The 20,847-nt window shown below is 35.3% G+C and overlaps 1 protein-coding gene across 1 annotated transcript in view; it reads left to right on the top strand.

Moving 5' to 3' along the window:
- The window catches only part of ABI3BP (ABI family, member 3 (NESH) binding protein), a 230,812-nt gene that overhangs the window by 32,696 nt on the left and 177,269 nt on the right, over positions 1–20,847 (top strand). The window contains exon 2 of the mRNA XM_012652849.1: positions 19,369–19,548. Within this exon, the coding sequence (XP_012508303.1) occupies positions 19,369–19,548 (180 nt within the window). The remainder of the gene's footprint in view (positions 1–19,368; positions 19,549–20,847) is intronic.

Genomic DNA, 20,847 nt, shown 5'->3' with positions numbered 1-20,847 from the left:
TCAAACATTGCTTTGTATAGCAGTGGGCTCTCCAACTGTCTGATAATCTTCTTGAGGGCAAAAATAGTATTACTTCCTCTGAGAAGTGTTCCTAAAAGTATCTTCTTCCATTTTTCAGAAAAATCCTTTTCTTCCTTTGCAAATGTAACATTTTGCTTATAGCCCTTATTGTGTGTTAGAGTTAACTCTTAGAGACCAGCTTCCCTGACTACTGATGGGTGAGGGTAGGAAGTGTTTTACTCATCTTTACATACATGCTATTTAGCCTGTCTCTGCGCCATTATTTTGTGATAGTCTATTTTTTCCTATTTATGAGCATAGCCTTATTTTAACCTTTATTTATTCTGTGAGCAATAGAGAGTTGTCTACTGTTTTTTTTCACCCTGGAAGGGGTAAGACGTAACATAACAAAGTAGTATTGTACAATAATTAACCTGGAAATAGTGGGAAGGATGGATTGGAAAGGTGATAAGTTTGGTTAGTATAAAAATGGGTAAGATTGGCTTGTCTTTTCAGGCCAAGCCTATGGATAATATTCAGTCACAGAAGACACTTGGCCCAGAGTTTGGGGCCCTGAGATGCGTTTCCCCCAAAGGGCACGATGCCATTCTACATGGGGCTTGGGAGGAGAAGTATGTTTGGGGAGTGCAAAGAAGCAAAGGTAACGCTAAGAGGATGCAGGATGACATTTGAGAAAGTGGAAATGGAGAGATGAAACAGGGAAAAAAATAAAGCAAATAAGCAGCTGAGGGAAGCTAGGTGGAATTTTACAGAAATGAAAGGAAAAATAGTATAGAAAATTTATCCAGATTGTGTAAAGGAGAAGCCAGAAAGTCAAAGTAGAGATGGCTTTGTCTTTATATCCCGGTGTCTTCTGCAGTGCCTTGCTGACCTTTCCCTAAAAATAATTTTCTTCATTTATAAAATACTTGTTTCTTTTAATTTTTAAAAATCTAAATAATATATGTACATATTAATAGATCAAATAGCATACTCTACAGTATTTTTATACCAAATTATAATTAGGGTGTTTAATTTTTTTCTAGCACAAAAGATGCAGTATACAGTACATGTATATGTACAAACATCTTTTTTCTTATTTATTTTTAATTGACAAAATTTGTATGTATTAATATTTATGGTATACAGCATAAGGTTTTGAAATATGTATACATTATAGAATGGCTAAATAAAGTTAATTAACCAAGCTAATTACCTCACATACCATTTTTTGTGGAGAGAACACTTAAAATCTACCCAGTAATTTTCAAGTATGTGATACATTGTATTAACTACCGTCATCATGTTGGATAATAATAGATCTCTTGAACTTTAGAGATAATTTTTTTAGATGAATTGAATCAGAAGGAAGGCAGTTTTGACCAAAATTTAAGGAATTATTTGTAGACAAGAGATAAAATGCCTTTTTCCCTTAAAGACAAGAATGCCAACGGGAAGATCTGGGATTTTATTCAATCATACACAAATGGGGTAAACTAGAAATAATAAGCAGTGGTCTTATTGGAGGGGGCTAAGAAAGAAGGTGAAATAGGAATGGCTGGAAACATTGATTCATCTACAACTTATTGTAAGTTATTTGAATGATATGAAACAATAATCTACATACAGATTGTACCTAAGAGTGTCTTCTGTTACAACCAAATTGTTGAGCTCTGAAATGACCCGCATTGCAGAGGGCAAGGCTAAGTAGGGAGAAGTGAAAGAGAGAAAGTCCTGTTGTTCTCAGAAGTTTGGCCTTTCAGAAGAGAAGCACTGTTTCACTCAAGATGATAGTGAAGCAAAGTCATGGGCATCTTTGCATTTGGACATCTCTGTCTGATGCCAGTTTCATAGCAGGGTATGAAAGATGACTCTGCAAGTGTGACTCATGTGCCTAGGACTGTGGCAGATCAGGGAATGTAGAGAAGTAAACTATTTTTTGAGGAAGATGGTGATGGTTGGGATTTGATACCATCTATGAAAGTGTCAGTGGTTCAGGATGCCTGAAGGACTGGATCTGAATGAGTATTCAGCAATGGAGGTGCAGATATCAGCGTCAGCTAAGCTACTTACTAGTTAAGCAGCTAAATTACAACTGGAGCTTTGATTGTAAAGGAGTTCTCTGAAGGAGCAAAAGATGGAACCTTAGTGAATTGTGAAGTGATGAGGGCCAGAAAAGGAAGAGAAGAGAGAGAGATGGAGAGTTCATAGAAAACTGAGAACTAGGATATCACTGTGTATGTGTATAGGGGGTGCACACATGTGCACACAGGAAAGCTCATGCATTAACGTGGTCAAAGGTTTGCAATGCTATCTAGAAATTATAAGGAATGGGAACTTCAAATAAATATCTGAAATGTAGGATTCTCTAATTGGCACTGGATGTGTCTCAGATTTTTTTTAAGATGATTTTTTTTATTTCAGCGTATTATAGGGGTACAAATGTTTAGTTCTAATGCTATTGTGGGAAATAATAGATTTTTAGCTACTCTCCTGTGAACAGTTCTGTGGTAGGTAAACAAGAATTTGTCCACCATTTCTCTTTAGAAAGGACTTGGGTACATCTTCATATCCTCAGTTGAATTTGGTATGCTGAGATTAGTGTCGTTTTTCCCGACCACTTCCCATTTTCACCCGCCTCATCTCCATGAAACTGGACATCATGTTTCCATGAATGATTAGAGTGAGATGCCCATACTGGGATGGACACGCAGAGAAAAAGTACATGTATTTTTTTTGATGGTTACAGCCCCTGGTAATAAAACCCCACTCAGAATAAAGGTTTCCTTGTGAGAATGCTATGAAAGGGCATCATATGTTTATGATATTATATTAATTTTGATTTAGACAGTGGATGAAAAGAGTGTTTTGACCAAAAAGAGATTTTGATAGCTCATGCCTTACATAATGGCTTGTGGAAGGAATGATCACAGATATCAACACCTCAACACAACTTTGCTTTTCTTCAGTCTGAAATTCCCTTCCTCCTGTTCTCTGGACAAGTCCCTCTTGACATTCAAGACCCAAATCAGATGCCACTTCTTCTATGACACCATTCCTGACCCACCCATTTCTAATTAGTCTGTGTTCCTCTGAATTACCTCAGCATGTGGCTCACTCTTCTATGTAAAATTTATTGAGTGTATTGAATAATAACTCTTACAAGTCTATATCTTCCAATACAATCCAGTTTCTTTGAGGAGAAGCATTTATTTATCGTAGTATTAATTCCTATCAAACACAATATTTTCCACTTTAAAAAAGTATTGCATTTGTTCATTCAAAACATATTTATTGAATGTCCTTTCTGTGCCACGCACTGTGCCAGGGACAGTGTCCTTGTGTAGTTTTACAATCTACACATAAACTACATGTATATTTATAGAATAAATTTTTGGTTGAAATACAAGGAACTTTAAAAATTCAAAGTGCACTAAAATCATAAAGAACTCATGCATAAGGTCAGATCAGTCACAACCATTGCTGAGCCACACAGTTCAGAAACTGCTTGTCACAGACTATTTCATTTAATGTTCCCAGCAACTCCGAGAGGGTAGTTATAGAAAATGAATTATTCATATAAGAAAGGCAGTTGTGGGTTTAACTTGGGACTTGTTTTCTGGCCCCTGTGGCCTGTTACCTCCTCCTACACAGTCCTGCCTCTTTAAAGCATCACTCCTTATAGGATCAGACAAAGAATCTCAAGGACACGGAAACATCAGCACTCCCAGAGACAAAAATTGTTAGCAATAATCCCATAGATGGTATAATGAACTCATCTCATTGTCATACAGATTCAACATGACAGATCTACACTGTGATAAAAAACTGGGCTCAAACTTCATAAGATCAATATCTTGTCCCTAAAATGAATGCCAAATTTTATAAAGATCAATTCAATTGTGAATTTATTGAGATAATTGTTACACTCTGCTAACTCACAGAGATGATATGGGGACGCTTATCTACCATCAGAGGAAGACACCTATGAATTAATTAAAAGATAGTATAGTCATTCTAATAAAGATTTAGAGCTATATTTATGATAGAAAAATGTACATTATAAAATAGCACTTAGAATATAACCCTATTTTTGTAAACTGTTGTATGTATTATACCCAGGAAAAAATATCTGGAAGGGCATATAAAAAAAATCTTTCCAGATGATCTCTCTGCATAGTAGCTATATGCAGAGAATCCATATAGATAATGGATTTTTTAAAAAAGTTCTCTTTTGCAACTCTTTTAAATTTTTGTTAAAATAAATGTTTATAGGTTGAGCATGTCAAATCTGAAAATCTGAAATATGAAATGCTCCAAAATCTGAAACTTTTTGAGCACTGACATGATGCCCAAAGGACATTGCCTATTAGAGCATTTCAGATTTTAGGTTTTTGGATTTGGGATGCTAAACCAGTAAAGTGGGAATATTCTAAAATCTGAAAAAATCCAAAATTTGAAACACTTCTCGTCCTAAGCATTTTGGTTGAGGGATACTGAACCAGTATTATTTGTATAATTTTTTAAGTTAAAAAGTCAATGTAGGAATTGGTATTGGAGTGGAGGAGAGGGAGACGAAAATGTGCTACCAGCCTGGGATGGACAGCGAAATGAAGTGATTTGGGAAACACAGAAACACACGGTAAGATGTAAGCAGCATAATTCTCAGGCTGTCCTGCCAATGTAGGCACCAATTGCTTTATTTTCATTTAACTTTAGGCTAAGAATAGAATTAATAACAACTGATTTTAATAACACATTCTGTTTGCAGAAGGGACCTGTATTGATTTAGTTCTATTTAAACTGTCATCTGTTGTAAAATATCTTTGTTGTTTTTCACTCAAAAAAAAGCAGCATATTTTTTCCTTCTTAAATCAGATCTTTCCCCAAGCGTTTGAGTTGCTTGTTGCTAAGAGATTGTGAGGCAACATTTCTATCACGTATGTACTTTTCAATCATCTAAGATTTGAATTTTGTATTATTCATTTCTCAGAAATTGGGGATGTGTGTGTTTGTGCAGCTTAGTGGGAGAAAATAATTTAAGTTTGCTTCTAACACAATGATACATCTTTTACTGCAGTCTGCAGGGGCCCTGTATGATCTGATCCCTCTGTCCTCTGTCCTCTACAGCTCCATTGCACACTCCTTAACCCATCACACCTCCCACATTGACCTTCCTCAGGAGCTTTTAATTCCCTACCTACTTCTTCCCTCAGTGCCTCTGCTCATGCTATTCCTCATGCCAGAGAGTGTTGCTCCTGCCCTCCCTCCCCGCCCTATGTGCACATTTACAGTGTGGCTGATTAATTCCTACCCATCCATTAAATTTGTTTTGTCCTTCAGGTCATGGCAGTTATGGACTATGGAGGTCTGGGCACCTCAGCCGTGTGATCTTGGATTTTTACTCCGGTGCTCGCACGTGTCTGTTTCCTGCTGTCGATAAGCTGCCTCGTGCACTATTCTTTATCTTTCTCAGCTTCATCGCTTTTTCTACCTAACAGCTTTTACTATCTCAACTTCAACCTTTTTCAGTCCCCTATTGTGTCTCCTGGCCTCTCTTCCTTAATTTAAATTAATTCAACCCACATTGTGGTATAGTGTGACCAGTGGGAATTAAAGTATTCACGTTTTCAGTGTCTAAGGAAATCGCCTGTGGATAGTGCTTGGAATACTCAAAGGACAGTCTCATTTCTCCTTTTCCAAGTTTAGAGTTTTCAGTGGGTTAGGAAAATTCACTGCAGCTCTTATGGTCTAAATATAAGAAAAAAACAACTTTGTCACATGAAAAAAGAGTGATGAGGCAGATTTCTTTCTTATTTCTGCAATTTAAAGCCAGGAAGACTTATTTTCAAATGGGTTCATTCAGTAAGATTTTGCTAACACTTTGTAAATGTTATAAAGTTCTATTTTAAGCGCCTAGTCTTAAGCTTGGGCCACATCCACTATGCAAGATGGGGAAATTTTAATAATGTCAGACCAGCAGGCAATGATGCCAAGCTATTTTGGCTTTCTTTTTCTCATCTACAAAAGTTCAAACACTGCCATTAATCATATGGCATCAGAGATGTCAGTAAGGAAATATATACATATCAGATATGTACATAATCAGAAATTTCAATATTTTATTATTGAAAAAATTTTAGGCATTCAAAATGTTTTAATTCTAACTATGAAAAAGAAACAATGACAAATATTATCAAAATAGTAATAAATTTCAAGTCACTATACATAGCTATTTATTTCCGTAGTCAGAAGAAACCAGCTGAAGTATTTGGTTCATGAGGTCAAAGTTTATATCAAATTTCACCTTAAGTTTACGTATAAATGATAATAAAGTTAATTTCTCCAGAACTCAGTAATTTTATGTTGGACAAATATTCACATAAGTAGTATAGGCTAAAATATTCTTAAAACTGCAATGACTGGAGATTGAGAAGACAGCTCAGCAATTTACCCTGATCATTGTACTTTTTTACAAAAAACTTATTTCTTGCATTCTGGATAAATTAGAGTTATCATATTTTGAAATAAGTATTAAAATAAAATTAGTGATCTCATCTTCATTAATGACTAAAGACAGAAGTCCCAGGGTTTAAAATAATTAATTTTATCATATAACATATATTTAGTGATAGTTATAAAAAATATAGCTCATTTTCTGGATGATCACAGCTTCAAGTTGTCTTCCAGCAAGACTAATATTCACAATCTTAACAATTAATATAAAATTGGAAAAGTTTGGAAGTTTCTTAGTAAGTTACACATAAACTTACCATACAACTCAGAAATTTTACACCTAGGTATTTACCCCCCAAAATGAAACATATGTCCACACAAAGACTTGTACATGAATTTTTATAGCAGTACTATTCAAAATAACCAAAAACTGGAAACAATCCAAATATTCATTAGCCGAGGAATGGATACATAAAATGTAGCATATCCATAAAATGAAATGCTATCTAGCAATAAAAAAGAACGAACTAAGTGATAGAACAAGTGTGCATGAATCTTATAAAAATTACGCTGAGTGAAAGAAGCCAGATGCAAAAGACTACATGTTGTCTAAGTCCATTTATGTTAAATTTCCAGAAAAGTCAGAAAAGTAGAAAGTAGACCAGTGGTTTGTTGCCTGGAGCCAAGGGTGGGAGCAAAAGTTGACTATAAACAGGTACAAGGGAATGTTTTAGAGTAATGGAAATGTTCTCAAAATGGACTGTGGTAGATTTAGTAAATTCAAAAAATTTAGTAACTTCTATAAGTTTACTAAAAATAATTGGACTGTATACTATGATGGGAGAATTTAATGGGATATAAATTATATCTTACTAAAGCTGTTAAAAATTATATGTGACAGTCACATGCATTCCTTCCACGTGCCTATGAAAATATTTGTTCTTTTTTTCATATTTGAAGTACAATTTGGAAGTCCCATGAAAAATAAATATTATGTGGAAATTATTAGGATAGTGTTCCCATTAAAAATTTATTTTCTGATTTATTTGGAATTTCTTGCATTTTAATAGGAATATTTTATCTAGATCAGATGTTAGAGATATTCTTGGATATTAGATTGAGAATGGATTTGGGATTCTTGAATTCATTTTACAGAGGAGAAAAATGAGCCTTAGATAAAACAGGTGAGCCAAGATCTCCTGTTTCTTACACAATGTATTAAAAAGGGATGACCCAAAGTGGGGTTGATAGCAAATGGCCTTTCTTAGAGCTTCCTTAAGTCTCACTGCTCACTCTGCCTAAGTACATGAGTCCACCTGGCCACACTCTCTTGATGGTTTAGCCATTTTCCTCTAGCCCATGTAAAACTTTTGATGCTGTGAAATCTCAGAATAAATAGCTGCATACCATCAGCACTGGTTATTTATGAACTAAAAAATTTACAGATAATTCATGAAGATTCCAAATGTCCAAGCAATGACGATGGATGAAACCATTGGTTCCAACCTCATCTCATATTTTTATTTGTGAGACTTTGAAAAAAATTTAAAAAGGAGCCAGATGTGGTAGCTTGCACCTGTAATCCCAACTACTTGGGATACTGAGGTGGGAGGATCACTTGAAGCCAGGAATTTTAGACCAGCCTGAACAATTTAGTCTCACAACAACAACAACAACAACAAAAACAGATTTATTTAAGACAGTTTTTTTTTTTGACTGTTTGACAATGTTTTTTTACAAGATGGCGCAATTTTTATTTTTATCAAGAGTATTTCCAATTTGCTCCCTAGAGCAATGTTTTCACGGTGGAAATATTTAATCTTGTACGTGCAGGACATCTTACAGTATTGGTAGAAGTTAAGCATTTTTTTATTTTTGTCAAAGAAACACTTTGATTAAATTAAAACTTTTATTTGGTCAACGTAATTTATAAGAGTGCTCAAACTGGATTTATTGGGAGAAGAAAAGAAAAAGGAAAATTACCTTTTGGAAAATTACCCAAATAGAATGATATTAATTAGAATGATATATTTTCTGTGTGCCTGGGTTTTTTTGTTTGGTTGGTTGGTTGGTTTTTTTGTATCTGATCATTCTGAGAATCATAAGGACAAACAATTTTTTTCTTATGAAACATGGTTTAAATTTTTCCATTTTCACCTTGGTGAAAATCATTCTTAGACATAAGAAAGTCCATATTACACTTACCAAGAGAAGCTTACTCCTATCAACCGGGAGTAAGTGGGAAAGGTATCAGAGATCTTGAGTATCAGTGTCCAGTACTTATCTTTTCAGTGAAGATGAAATCATTCTATGGTTTTGTGTGCATTTACCATTAAACACTTATTTAAGCGTATCATTAAGTGTTTATTGTCAATAGACAAGTTATAATTTTGTTCTCCTGGTAAATAACAGCATTATGTAAAAAAATAGAAAGAAAAAATATGCATATATAATTTTCCCTTCTTAGAAAAATTTTATTACAATATAATCAATATTTTAAAAAATTAGTACATTCAAGAGAGGATGATTCTTTGTGAAGACAACTGAAAGATATAAAAATGCTGGTTTTAATAACTGAATACTATTCAGTGGCAACAAAAAATTACTGATGCATGCAACAAAATAGATACATCTCCAAAATACTATAATGAGTGCAAGAAACCTTACATAAAAGACTACGTATTGTGTGATTCTATTTAATTCGAAGTCTAGAATAGGCAAAGCTAATCTGTGGTAGTAAAAATAAGAACAATGGTTGTTTCTGGGAGGATAGGGTGGAAATGAACTGGGTAGGGGCATGAGGAAGCTTTCTGGCCTGATGGTGATATTATAAATCTGGGTAAAGGTTTGGGTTACATAGCTGTATGGCATTTGGAAAAAATCAGCAATGTATAGTTAAGATTTATGTATTTCATTGTATGTAAATTTTATCTCAAAAGAAAAATATAAATAAATATTAAACTGTAGTTAATGATACACATACTGAAGGATTTAGGAGTCAAGAGTGCTGACATGCAATTTAACCTTGAAATTCATTAAGAAATAAGATGGGCCGGGTGCGGTGGCTCACGCCTCTAATCCTAGCTCTCTGGGAGGCTGAGGCAGGCAGATTGTTTGAGCTCAGGAGTTCGAAACCAGCCTGAGCAAGAGCGAGACCCCATCTCTACTAAAATTAGAAAGAAATTAATCGGACAACTGAAAACATATAGAAAAAATTAGCCGGGCGTGGTGGCGCTTGCCTGTAGTCCGAGCTACTTGGGAGGCTGAGGCAGGAGGATCGCTTGAGCCCAGGAGTTTGAGGTTGCTGTGAGCTAGGCTGACGCCACGGCACTCACTCTAGCCAGGGCAACAGAGTGAGATTCTGTCTCAAAAAAAAAAAAAAAAAGAAGTAAGATGGATTGAATAATGGCTAGAGGGATGGAGAGATTGAAAAATATATTATAAAAACAAGTAAAATAGTACTATTGACTTTTGGTAGTGATTGTATGAATGTGCACTACATAATTCAACTTTTCTGTATGTTTGAAGTTTTTTATAATAAAATGTTGGAAAAATAACTCATCTTTGCTTCTAAGTCCCTAAATAGATTGGTTAGGTTTAAAGACACATAACTGATGTTCAGAAGTCACAGTGTTATTCCAAACATAACGTTTTACCTTGTGTGTCTCCAGAAATTACAATTCTTTAAAACCCTTACTTATAGAATTTGTTCAAAAACAAAAATATATGTAAAAATCTCCTGATAGGAAACTTAACAGAGTTGTGTATGACGTCTTTTTTCTGCATACTGTACTGCCTATCTGTAAATGTCTTTCTAATGGCATTGTGCCCATTAACTTTATTTTCAATGCACTGAATGTACAAAGAGTAACGGTTCTCAAACTTGAGTATGCGTTAGAATTTCAACAGCTTGTTGAAATACAGATTGTTGCCCCCACCCCTTAATTTCTGATTCAGTAGGTCTTGGATGGGGTCTGAGAATTTGAACTTCTGGCAGGTTCCCGGATGTTGCTGATTCTTTAATTAGGGGACCACACTTTTAGAGCTCTGGCATGCAGCCTATCCCACCTTCCATCAGAAGCACCTCTTGCCATTATTTCTTACTTTAAATAGCAGGAGAATGTAAGCAAATCATCTCCATGGATTTCCATGAAAATCAAGGAAAGAACCAAAAGAAGGGGAATGAATTTTGTTATATTCCTTAGCTGATTGTGTTTCTTCTTTTTCTTTTATATGCACTAAAAGATAATAAATACTAACTAACTACCAATTGTCCAAACTGGTACAGCAAGAGTATTACAAAATAGACTTTGACATCTCAGTATTTACCCCTTTACTTTCTTATCTGCCTTAGGCACATCCTTACAGAATAAAAACTATTTTCGTGACTAGTTAAAACTAAAGGGACATTTTCTTTATACATATCTTCTTGCTACTCCTTCTATCAGGTTTAGAGCTGTATTGTGCTAATTGCACTAATCATGCTACACTGAAACAATTGACTTATTCATCTGTCTAATTTACTAGAATGCACAGTCTTTGCACTCAGACGTGCCATATTTGAATTTGTCTCACTAATGCCTAGTACTTAGTAGTTAATGAATGGATAAAATGAAAAGCAGATAAGTAAAAATACATATTCCCCAAGGCAACTATAAATTTTATTTCATGTTTTTTTGTCATTTGAAGTTAACCATGTCACTGCCCTGCTTACCTTATAGCAAATACCTGTATATGGTCATTGATTGCATGTGGTTGCCCTTCCCCGCCCCCCCAAAAAAAACACCCCAGCATGCCTCAAACTTTAAAGAGTAACTTTAGCAAAATGAGATCAAGGGAACGTGTGCACGTAACATCTGTGTATGCCTCAGAATGAAATGTCTTCCTAAGAAGGAGAGACTGTTGACTTAGAAGGTAGTCTACTAAAGTAATTTTCCTACTTGGCTGTTGGCTGGGTTACAAAGTAGGTAATGAAGTTACTGCTCCTTTGGTAAAACTATTAGCCTTGCCAAGTGGTGCTAAAATGTCAACATTGGCAGGTTCAGTCTGTCTCATTCAGTTATTCAAAGTCACCAGACGGTGAAGTATTGGCCTGAGGAATCAGGGCACTGGGAATTCTGACCAAGGTGGAAACTGGTTGTTTTAGCTGAAATGGAACTCACTTATACAAACAGCTGGGCAAACAGATATAAAGTGCCCCATTAAGAAGAAAAGATTTCCCCCCTCAGACTTTTGGTAAAATGACATTTCTTTCTAAATTCAATAGCAAACATCTTTTGGGTATTTGGTGACCATAATGTCCTAAATACAAAGCTAACGAGTTGACTCCTAGAGGTTACAGATCTATGGGAATTGTTTGGGTGTGGCTTTATAAGGGGAGCTCTTCAGGTGAGCTGGGACTTTCTATTTCCTGAATTCTGAAAGTATATTTTGCACATGGGAACATGTCTTCCAGCTGGCAGATTCACAACAAAGCATCTTGGAGAGGGAACATGCTATTCTGTTTGCCCTGGAGAAGAGATCACTGAATGCAATAGTTTGAGCTCGTTGCTAACATATGATCACGTATGAGTAAAGTCAAGTTCTGACTTTTTTTTAAAGGCCCCCATTTCCTGGCACTGAGGCAGCTGTCCATGTGGCTTACAACCTTCTTGTAGAATTTTTTAAATGTAATTTTTCTTTAGATTTGTAAAAATCTTGCTTTATTCATTTTTATCAGGATTTTTTTTTCTCATATTTTTAGCTTTATGTTTATGGAACACAAATAGGGATGCTTTCTATCTACCTCTAAAGCTGTGTGCTGTTAAGTCGCTATTTCCTGAATGCCCAGAATCTCTTTTCCTCTATTGTTCTTATTTATTCATCATCTGGCGTTTTATATATACATGGTGAAGTAATTTCATTTGTAAATTAGGGATCACAATTCCAAAGCGTTTGAAGTTGAATTCCTATCCAGCCAACACCAGGCATTCTACTACCAATATCCCTTATTATTAGTGACAACAGAATTAAGAGACAGGGAAGATAAAAATCAAAGGCATGTAGGAAAAAGGGCAGGTTGAGTGGGGCAGCTTGAGACCTATGAGGAGAGGTTAGGGAATGACAGGTTGTCTATCCTTATCAAATCACCCATTTGTGTAAGTAGCAATCATTTTTGCATGGCCTTTGTGAATGTGGCTAATGTATATATAGCCACAGATAAAGATGATTGAACGATGCCACTTAGAGTTTTGCAGTGCACAACCTGAACAACTGTTAGTGACATCCTTCTTTCTGTAACACATGTTATAAAGAAGCTACATGTTTACTGCACACTGGTTCTTTGCAAGCTCTCAGAAATTCTCTATTGGGCCTCCATTTGCAAAGAGTTTGGAAGAGAGTGATAGAGAATCTGTGAGATTTTGAGAGAGGATTTCAGTCTGGAGATCCAGAGAATCAGGGTACCATGAGATATACGAAATTGATAGCTAGAATGTAAGAACTTGAAATTTAGAAAGGATTGACCTGGCAATTACTCTATGAGTGTTCTTAATTATAATTCTGCATGCACACACATAAACATACACACCCCACCATCACCACTGCCACCAAAGCAATCTGATTCCTTCTACTTTGTTCTGGCGTGCCATCATGCCTCTAAAGAATGGGCTATGACATTCCTCATCTCCACAACCACCTTAGACTCTCCTTTTGATGGAAGTTCATTCAAGTATCTCGTCATTTCAGCACTGGTGAAAGCAGTTTTTATAATGTCTAATATTAATAACAACATTTAATCTGCATTCTTCTTAAAGTATTTAACTAAAGCTGCCATGTTTTTTTTTAATTATGGAAAATTTCCACTAGCATCACTGGCTTTCAGGTTGTTGGTAAGAAAAAGCCATGCTAAAAATCGTGTAGTATTTAGTCTGTTTAGTAGATTAGATATTACACATTTTTATGTAAAAATCAGAAACAACTAAAGATACTTGTCTAATTTCCTTTGGCCACTCTCTTTACCCTGTGGCTGTCACAGCAAAATTACTGAAACTCCATATCATTTTCTTTTTCCTCCTGACACCTTTCCTGGGATCATGGTACCAAGACAGGGGGCATCAGTTGAACCCAAAGCCTATGTTACATGATCCCATTTTGACTTCCTAAGAATTACATAAAATGTTAAATTATTTCTAAATCTTGTGTTAAAATTAAGGTTTTTGTATATTAGGACTGAAGTTCAATTAAATACAATCTATGCCATCAACTATGATTTTCTGGAAGTTTTGAATATGTTGACAGATAGTAACTGCCCTGCTTAATACATAAACTTGACATGTGACATCTTCATAACTCCTCAATAAGCTGATGTAACCATAAAAGGGTTGGAATATTTTACACTCGTAATCCACTGTCTAAGAAGAGCATAGAATACATTTGAAACCTGGCATTCTCAGTTCCTGGAGCATAAAAATGTCTAAAGAGGACTTGCTGATTTTATATATGTACCATTTGTTAAATGGTGAATAATAATATTAGACACTATATAAAACTACTTCATCAGTGCTGTGAAGTGGAGTCTAAGGTGGATGTGGAGATGAAGAAAGTCACAGTCATTCTGCAGTGGCACGATGGCATGCCAGACAAGAGATTCAACCACGTTGTCACATACATAGGTAATTTGTTCTGTTTATTGCTGAGTCATATCTCATTGTATGGATAAGCCATAATTTGTTTATCCATTCAACTGTTGATGGATATTTGGGTTTCCAGTTTGGTGCAACTTTGAATATTTGCATACAAGGTTTTGCACAGACTTACGTTTTCATTTCTCCTTGGTAAATACCTAGAAATGAAATTGATATGTTATTTGCTAACTGCCCAACAGTTTTCCCAAGTGGTTATACCATTTAACATTCACACTCGAAATTTATGGAGAGTTCTACTTGTTCTTGACAGTCTTTATAATTTTAGCTATTCTTATGTGCATGGTATCTCATTGTGGTTTTAATTTGCATTTCCCTGATGACCAGGAGTTGGTAAACAATGACCTACAGGCCAAATCCAGCCCACTGCCTATTTTTATACATATAGTTTTATTGGGACACAGCCATGTCCACTTGTTTGCATGATGTCTATAGCTGCTTTCGTGCTACAATGGCAGAGTTGAATGGTTGCGGTAGAGAACATCTGTCCTGCCAAGCCTAAAATATTTATAGTCTGACCCTTTACAGAAAACATCTGACAACCCCTACCTATGATGTTGAACATCTTTTCATGTGCTTCTTGGCTATCATGTATCTCCTTTAGTGAGGAATCTATTCAAAACTTTTGCCCTTTTTCTTAAGTTTTTTTCCTTCTTATTGAATAGAAAGAATTATTTTGTATATTCTGAATACAAGTCCTTTAATAGGTATATGCCATATCTCAATTGATGGGAATTTATTTCATTATTTTGATATCTTAGAAAATCTGATTTTGTATAGCAAAATAAATGGCTGAGCAAGTATAGAGGTTGGCACTGTAAGTGGAAAGTGCGCAAAAAAAAAGAGGAACATGTTTTAGGTAAGAAGAGGATTATGCTTTTAATCCTGAAACAATGTCATTATTTTATTGATATCAGTATCATAACTATTCTTTTACTTAGTATCTTATAGAAATTAATACCATACCTGGTATGGTTTAAGCCCAAAGTTGCTATTTAAAATATTTCTAATTTCTTCATTAGTGTTTTTAAAAATTGAAAGCATATAAGCTAATTATTGTTGCTACACTAATAAGTAGCCTTTATTTTTAGAAGAGAGCTTTAATATCTTGCAATTTCTCCCAGGAAGTACTTTTAACATCTGGACCAACTTGATATCAACAATTTAGGCTACATTCTGAAATATTTTGTAAAGTGTAAGATAACCTTATGAGAGATTAGAAATGAAAGAATTCCTCCTACGGAATGGATTGTAGGGGTGATTCCTTTCTCACAGGTCCACAGAGATGTCCATAATAGCTTATCTGGTCTAAGTGCCATGTATTCAAACTATGTTTCTTTGCAGAGTTTGAATAAAACTGACCACAGCCACTCAGAATTTTGAAGTCAAAATTAAATGTCTGCCCAGCAGTTGTGCCCATAGCAACAGTAGCAACCTACTTTTTCTGGTTGATCTAGAGAGTTCTTTGAACCTACAGTGTTCTAACTTTTGTGTGATTTTCTAGTCTCACCACTTTGCCACTGTTTTTAATGCTGAAGGGCAAGTATTTACTTTTAAAAATTAAAAGTTAAAAGTAAATTAGTTCAATTTTGTTTTGAAAGATTTTTTTTTTTAGAATTTCACAACACCCTTTGTAATATTTAGATATGCCTTAAGGTGTTGCAATCAGAGGATTAGAAACCACTGTCATAGATCCAAGATTCTACTTTGCCAATATGCAATCTTTTTTTCTAAGGCCTACTGGTGTGGTTTCCCCAAAACGTTCACATTCATTTTTTATTTTCTTTCACTCTTGTTGACATAGGCTTTGTTTCTCATATAAGATACAATAAAGCCTATTCTTCCAGTACCCTTATTTCTCTATACTCCTGGGGTTTCCTGGGTGATATATATACCATTTTACTTAAAGAAGTCATACTAGTTAAGGTTGTGTCATGTTGTATAATATTATTTTTTATTATCTCCGTCTTAAGTCACTCACCAGAGATCTTCATACTAACTGCTGAAAGATAACTATCATTACATGACTAGTGTTCAAACCATTATAAGAATTACTCACTGAAAATAAATTTATTAATCAAAGATTAAAAATTAATGTAGCGTGCATATAGATATATCCCCAAAATATTGGAGAAATAAGAATATAAAATGTCACTGAATATTCATCCAAATATTCATTTAAAGGAAAGTTGACAAATTTATTTAGACTGAAGGGGAAAAATTTGCTTAAACTTTTTGCTGACTACTGAAAGTATCAGTGGAGTAATAACTGGATGAGTGAAGGGATGTAGAGAAGGCAAAACACAGGTAGAGGGAATCCACACCAGGTAGACGACCTGAGCAAAGATGAAGGGCCAGGGCCTCACATGTATTGCAAAATTTCAGATTATACTGGCCAAAACCAAAGGAGATGTGTTGAAAAATAAGAGAAGAAGTGATGCATGGTAAAATAATGAAGAGATTTGTGTTACTAGCACTACATAAAGAATGGGGATGATGGTCTTAACATATTAAGTTTTTGATGCTGTATTAAGGTGAGATTTGTCCATGTGTATTTTTTTTTTTCAGAACATTTTAAGTTAGCTCTAGAGAGTAGTATGAACTGGAATTTTAGGGAAAGTAGGACAGCTAAATGCTAATACATTTGAAAAGTTATATGATGTTGATGTATTTGTTGACATAAATTGTTTCCCAAAAAAGAGAAAGACTGAAGTCATGAAAAGTTCTATGCATAAGAGGTGAGATCACTTCTACTTCAGTTGGTTAATAGCTCTTTTCACAGCCTTCCTTTTTCTCAAAAAAGCTGCCCTTTCCATTTTCCCAGGGGAGAAATAATGTGGTACGTCAGACCAGAGTCCATGAGCGAAGGTCTAACGTGATGATGATGATGTGACTCTTGGCTCTTGGTCAAATATGAGTGCAGCCTAAGCACACCAAGATTTCTTAAACTCTTCTTACCAACTAAGTCTTGGAAACAGGCTGGCTGTGTTTTGATACATTTGTGAGACCTGATAACCTCCTAAAGTAGCAGAGAATGTGCTTGACTTACATTTGTTCCATTGTATTGAGAAGGGTGGAGTAAATTTAGAGTAAATCTAGGCACATTATTAAAAAGGGAAAACATTGGCTTAGAAACAAATCTGTGTTTTATATGAAGTATAAATCACCTTATCAAAACCTGGAAAAGTTAGCACAAAGTATCAGTGGTTGGCATCAACTCGAGCATTCTGGTCTGTGGCTTAGCCACTACTAACTCTGTCGGGTAATTGAGTTCTCAATGAAAAGAGAGCAGGGAAGTCAAGATCCAGTTTTGACCCTACATTTAACATACAGGATGATTTAATGTACAGGGTACCTCAATTTCTTCATTTGGAGGAATTGTTTTAGATGAGCCATAAGATCCTTTTCTCAGACATTATATTATGTAAGCCACCCAATATCTTTGAGTTTCAGTTTTTCCACAGGTGTAAGTATGGTAATATGAGATTCAAGAAGTTTATAAAAATTTCATCAAGTTCTTGGAAAATACAAATTACTTTGCACATACATGAAAACTATAGTCCTAGCTGTTGAGGTATGAATAATTCCCACAACCTAGTATCCAAGAAAGGTTATTTTCTTTTTCCAAAGGCCTAATTGAATTTTTTATGTAGCTATATTGAGGCTGTCCAGGCTGAATTTTGCTGGAGTATAATAAATTCAGTGTGATGGTCTTGGGGAACCCCTGCTGTATAGATGTGATGATTGGTATTTATACAATATAAGTTTTTGATTAACAAGAAATAGAATGTGAATTATTAAGTTGGTAGATGAAGGCTTGTCAATAGGCAAAATACCTTAAATACATTAAATCTTTGGGAATAAAAAAAGAAAATAATTCAGATTCACAATCTTTTATCTAAAATCCTTGAGGCCTGACACATTTTGGAATTCAGAAATTTGGAATTCAGGGGGCAGTTAGAAAAGATTAGGATGTTTAGAACACATATTACACAACTTCTTCAGTGGGGTCCTGATCAGCACCATTGAACTGAACACCTTTCTTCAAAGAAACATGTGATAGTCACACTAGTGGGATTAAAGAAAGACTAAGTAGCCTCATGATGGTTCTTACTGCGGTTTGTTACCAGATGAGTTTGAGATGAACTTACAAAAAAAAATACAAAGTTATTTAGATTTTTGAATCATGGCTGAAGGATTGTAGACTTGTATTAGTAAGCCCTTACTCCATGCCAGCTTTAAGGTTGTGCTATTTACACTAACTAATCTTTGTAAACAACCCAGCTAGAAGGCAGATGTTATTCACCATTTATAAACCAAGAAGCTAAGGCTCAAGCATGTTCAGTAAGTTGCCAGGGACCACAATGACAAATAAGTCACAGCGATGGGGTTCGAACCAGGTTCCTTCTGGCTCCAAAGACAAGACGAAATGTGTTTCCTCACTGCTTGGTCAAGATGTTTGTTTAGTATGATTATTTGCCCTGTTGCCTTGGCAGTTAAAAAGTCTTGAGAACTTGAGTAGGGGCTCTGTTTTCAGCCTCCAGTCTCTCTGGGAAAGTTCATCCAGTCATTACTTACAAGCTAATGACACCTGGATGGATCTGCACTCCAGTCCTGAGTACGACACTTAGATCATTCAACTCACTGTAGGGCGTCTCCGTGGAGTTGTCTCACTGACCCAGCAGCTCCCAGTGGAACTTACCATCTTTCTCCTCAACCCTTCTCTGCCTTCCAGCACTCCCTGTTCTACCATCTCAGTTACCCCTAAGCCAGAAACCTTCTCTTCCCTCCCCTCTGACCCTATCCAATAGCAGCACAGAAGAGGCTCAGGGGTTTCAAGTGGTAATAATTCAATTTTACCAATCAGAAAATCCAGGTCCTTTCACTATACCCAGACAAGGTGTATAAAGCGAAGGTTCTGACCAACTGTGTATAGCCAAAATAGCCCAAATTCCACCTACCTGCCTGATAATAAACTACCGAATATTGAACCCCTAAGATTTTACTTTTTATTCCAGGCTTCTTTGTGTAATTAAGTGCATTTTCTTTGCTGTCAAATAAAATGACTACATTTTAGGCATTTGGATGTGCATGCCGTGACACTGAGTGACAGAGTTGATAATATTTCTTCGGACAATGATGACTCTAGCAACTAATCCTTGCTGGGAATTTGCATAGGATACTAAAGAGGAGAAATAACGGCCATGTATTTTTTTGTTCCCTTTGCTAGGTAAAAGGCCAAGCCTAAAAGTCCATGTTAATACCACAAGTGACTCCATCCTCTTGAAGTTCCTGCGTCCAAGTCCAAACGTAAAGCTTGAAGGTTTTCTTCTGGGATACGGCAGCAACACATCACCAAACCAGTACTTCCCTCTTCCTGCAGAAGGGAAATACACAGAGGCTGTAGTTGGTAAGGTGTTTGGGTATCAGGCATGGAAAGAAGGGAAGTGAGAGGTAATGGGTGTAACATGACGTACAAATCTAGATGGCAACAACCATTTCTTTTACATCCTTAGCTGAACTGAATGCTAGAATTACAAATCCTCTTCATGATTGTTGCAACCTATAACACAATTATTTCCATTAAAAAAATTTATTGCATGCAGAAATAGTCATCTTTGCTGTCATTGAAGTTACAATCCCTGACCACATAACTTAAAAATGCGTAAGGAAAAAAATTAGCTGGAATGCCTGGACTTAAACCTCTGTAACATAATTTTCTTACGTGGACAAATTTTCCTTCCTGCTGTGTCTTTATGCCCTTCTGGTAGACGGTAAAAACTAGAGTGTTTTGGGATCTTTTCATGAGAAGCTCCCTTTAAATTTTTAAAATATATAATACACTTTCTTTTCTCTTTAGAGTATTTCAGACAAAAAGATTGAAGTTTTTCTATGCATTATTATAAAATTTTATATTTCTTTGGAAATGTTTTTATCATATTAAAATGTAATTTGAGGACACAAGTCACCTTCAAGTCTTCTCCAGAAAAAATCATTTACAAATAAAACCCTTTCAGAGAATAGCATTTTAAAAAGGGGAGGGATCCTCTATTGTGAGTGCTTTCAAAGGCTTTCTGAATAGTCTAGATGGTATTTATGTTTTGTTCCACTGATGGGATTATTGCTAAGAGCCTTTCTATGAACTTCAGAAGTTTAAGTCTGTAAATTCAACCTCTTTATGTCAGTTATGGTGTTTGTACCTACATGCAGGGAATGTTGAAGATGAATCTATTTTGTCCTGCAGCTTTTTGTTTCTCAGAGAAGTCTCTATTGGACTTTAAAATCGGGCAAGAGAGTAATACTGTTAATTAAATGTCTTGACTAGATTTTACATAAGACAATCACTTTTAAAGCAAACTTCCTTGTTTGTTACCAAAAAATTGAGAATTACGCACTTTCAACAAATGTAATTAACATTAACCTTGACCACATAAGTCATAAAGAATTTGACATTTTCTCTGTTATGTTCACCCTTTAATATAAAAAGTGACTGGAAGCTGTATGCTTACCTCCACACAAAGAGGAACATATCTACTGTCCCTTTCTTCATTGAGCATTAGAAGTAATATTTTATTGATGATACATTTTTTGGTTATATAAATTGAGAATTTCGTCAGTTGTAAATTTTTTTCCATATAAAAAGAAAAGCATTCAATCTTTTTTTTTTTTTTTATTTCAGCATATTATAGGGGTATAGATGTTTAGGTTA

Source organism: Propithecus coquereli, unplaced genomic scaffold (assembly GCF_000956105.1).
Source record: "Propithecus coquereli isolate 6110/MARCELLA unplaced genomic scaffold, Pcoq_1.0 Scaffold40, whole genome shotgun sequence".
NCBI lineage: Eukaryota > Metazoa > Chordata > Mammalia > Primates > Indriidae > Propithecus > Propithecus coquereli.
Note: the sequence above shows the minus strand (reverse complement) of the source record. Positions and strands in the feature narration are given on the sequence as shown.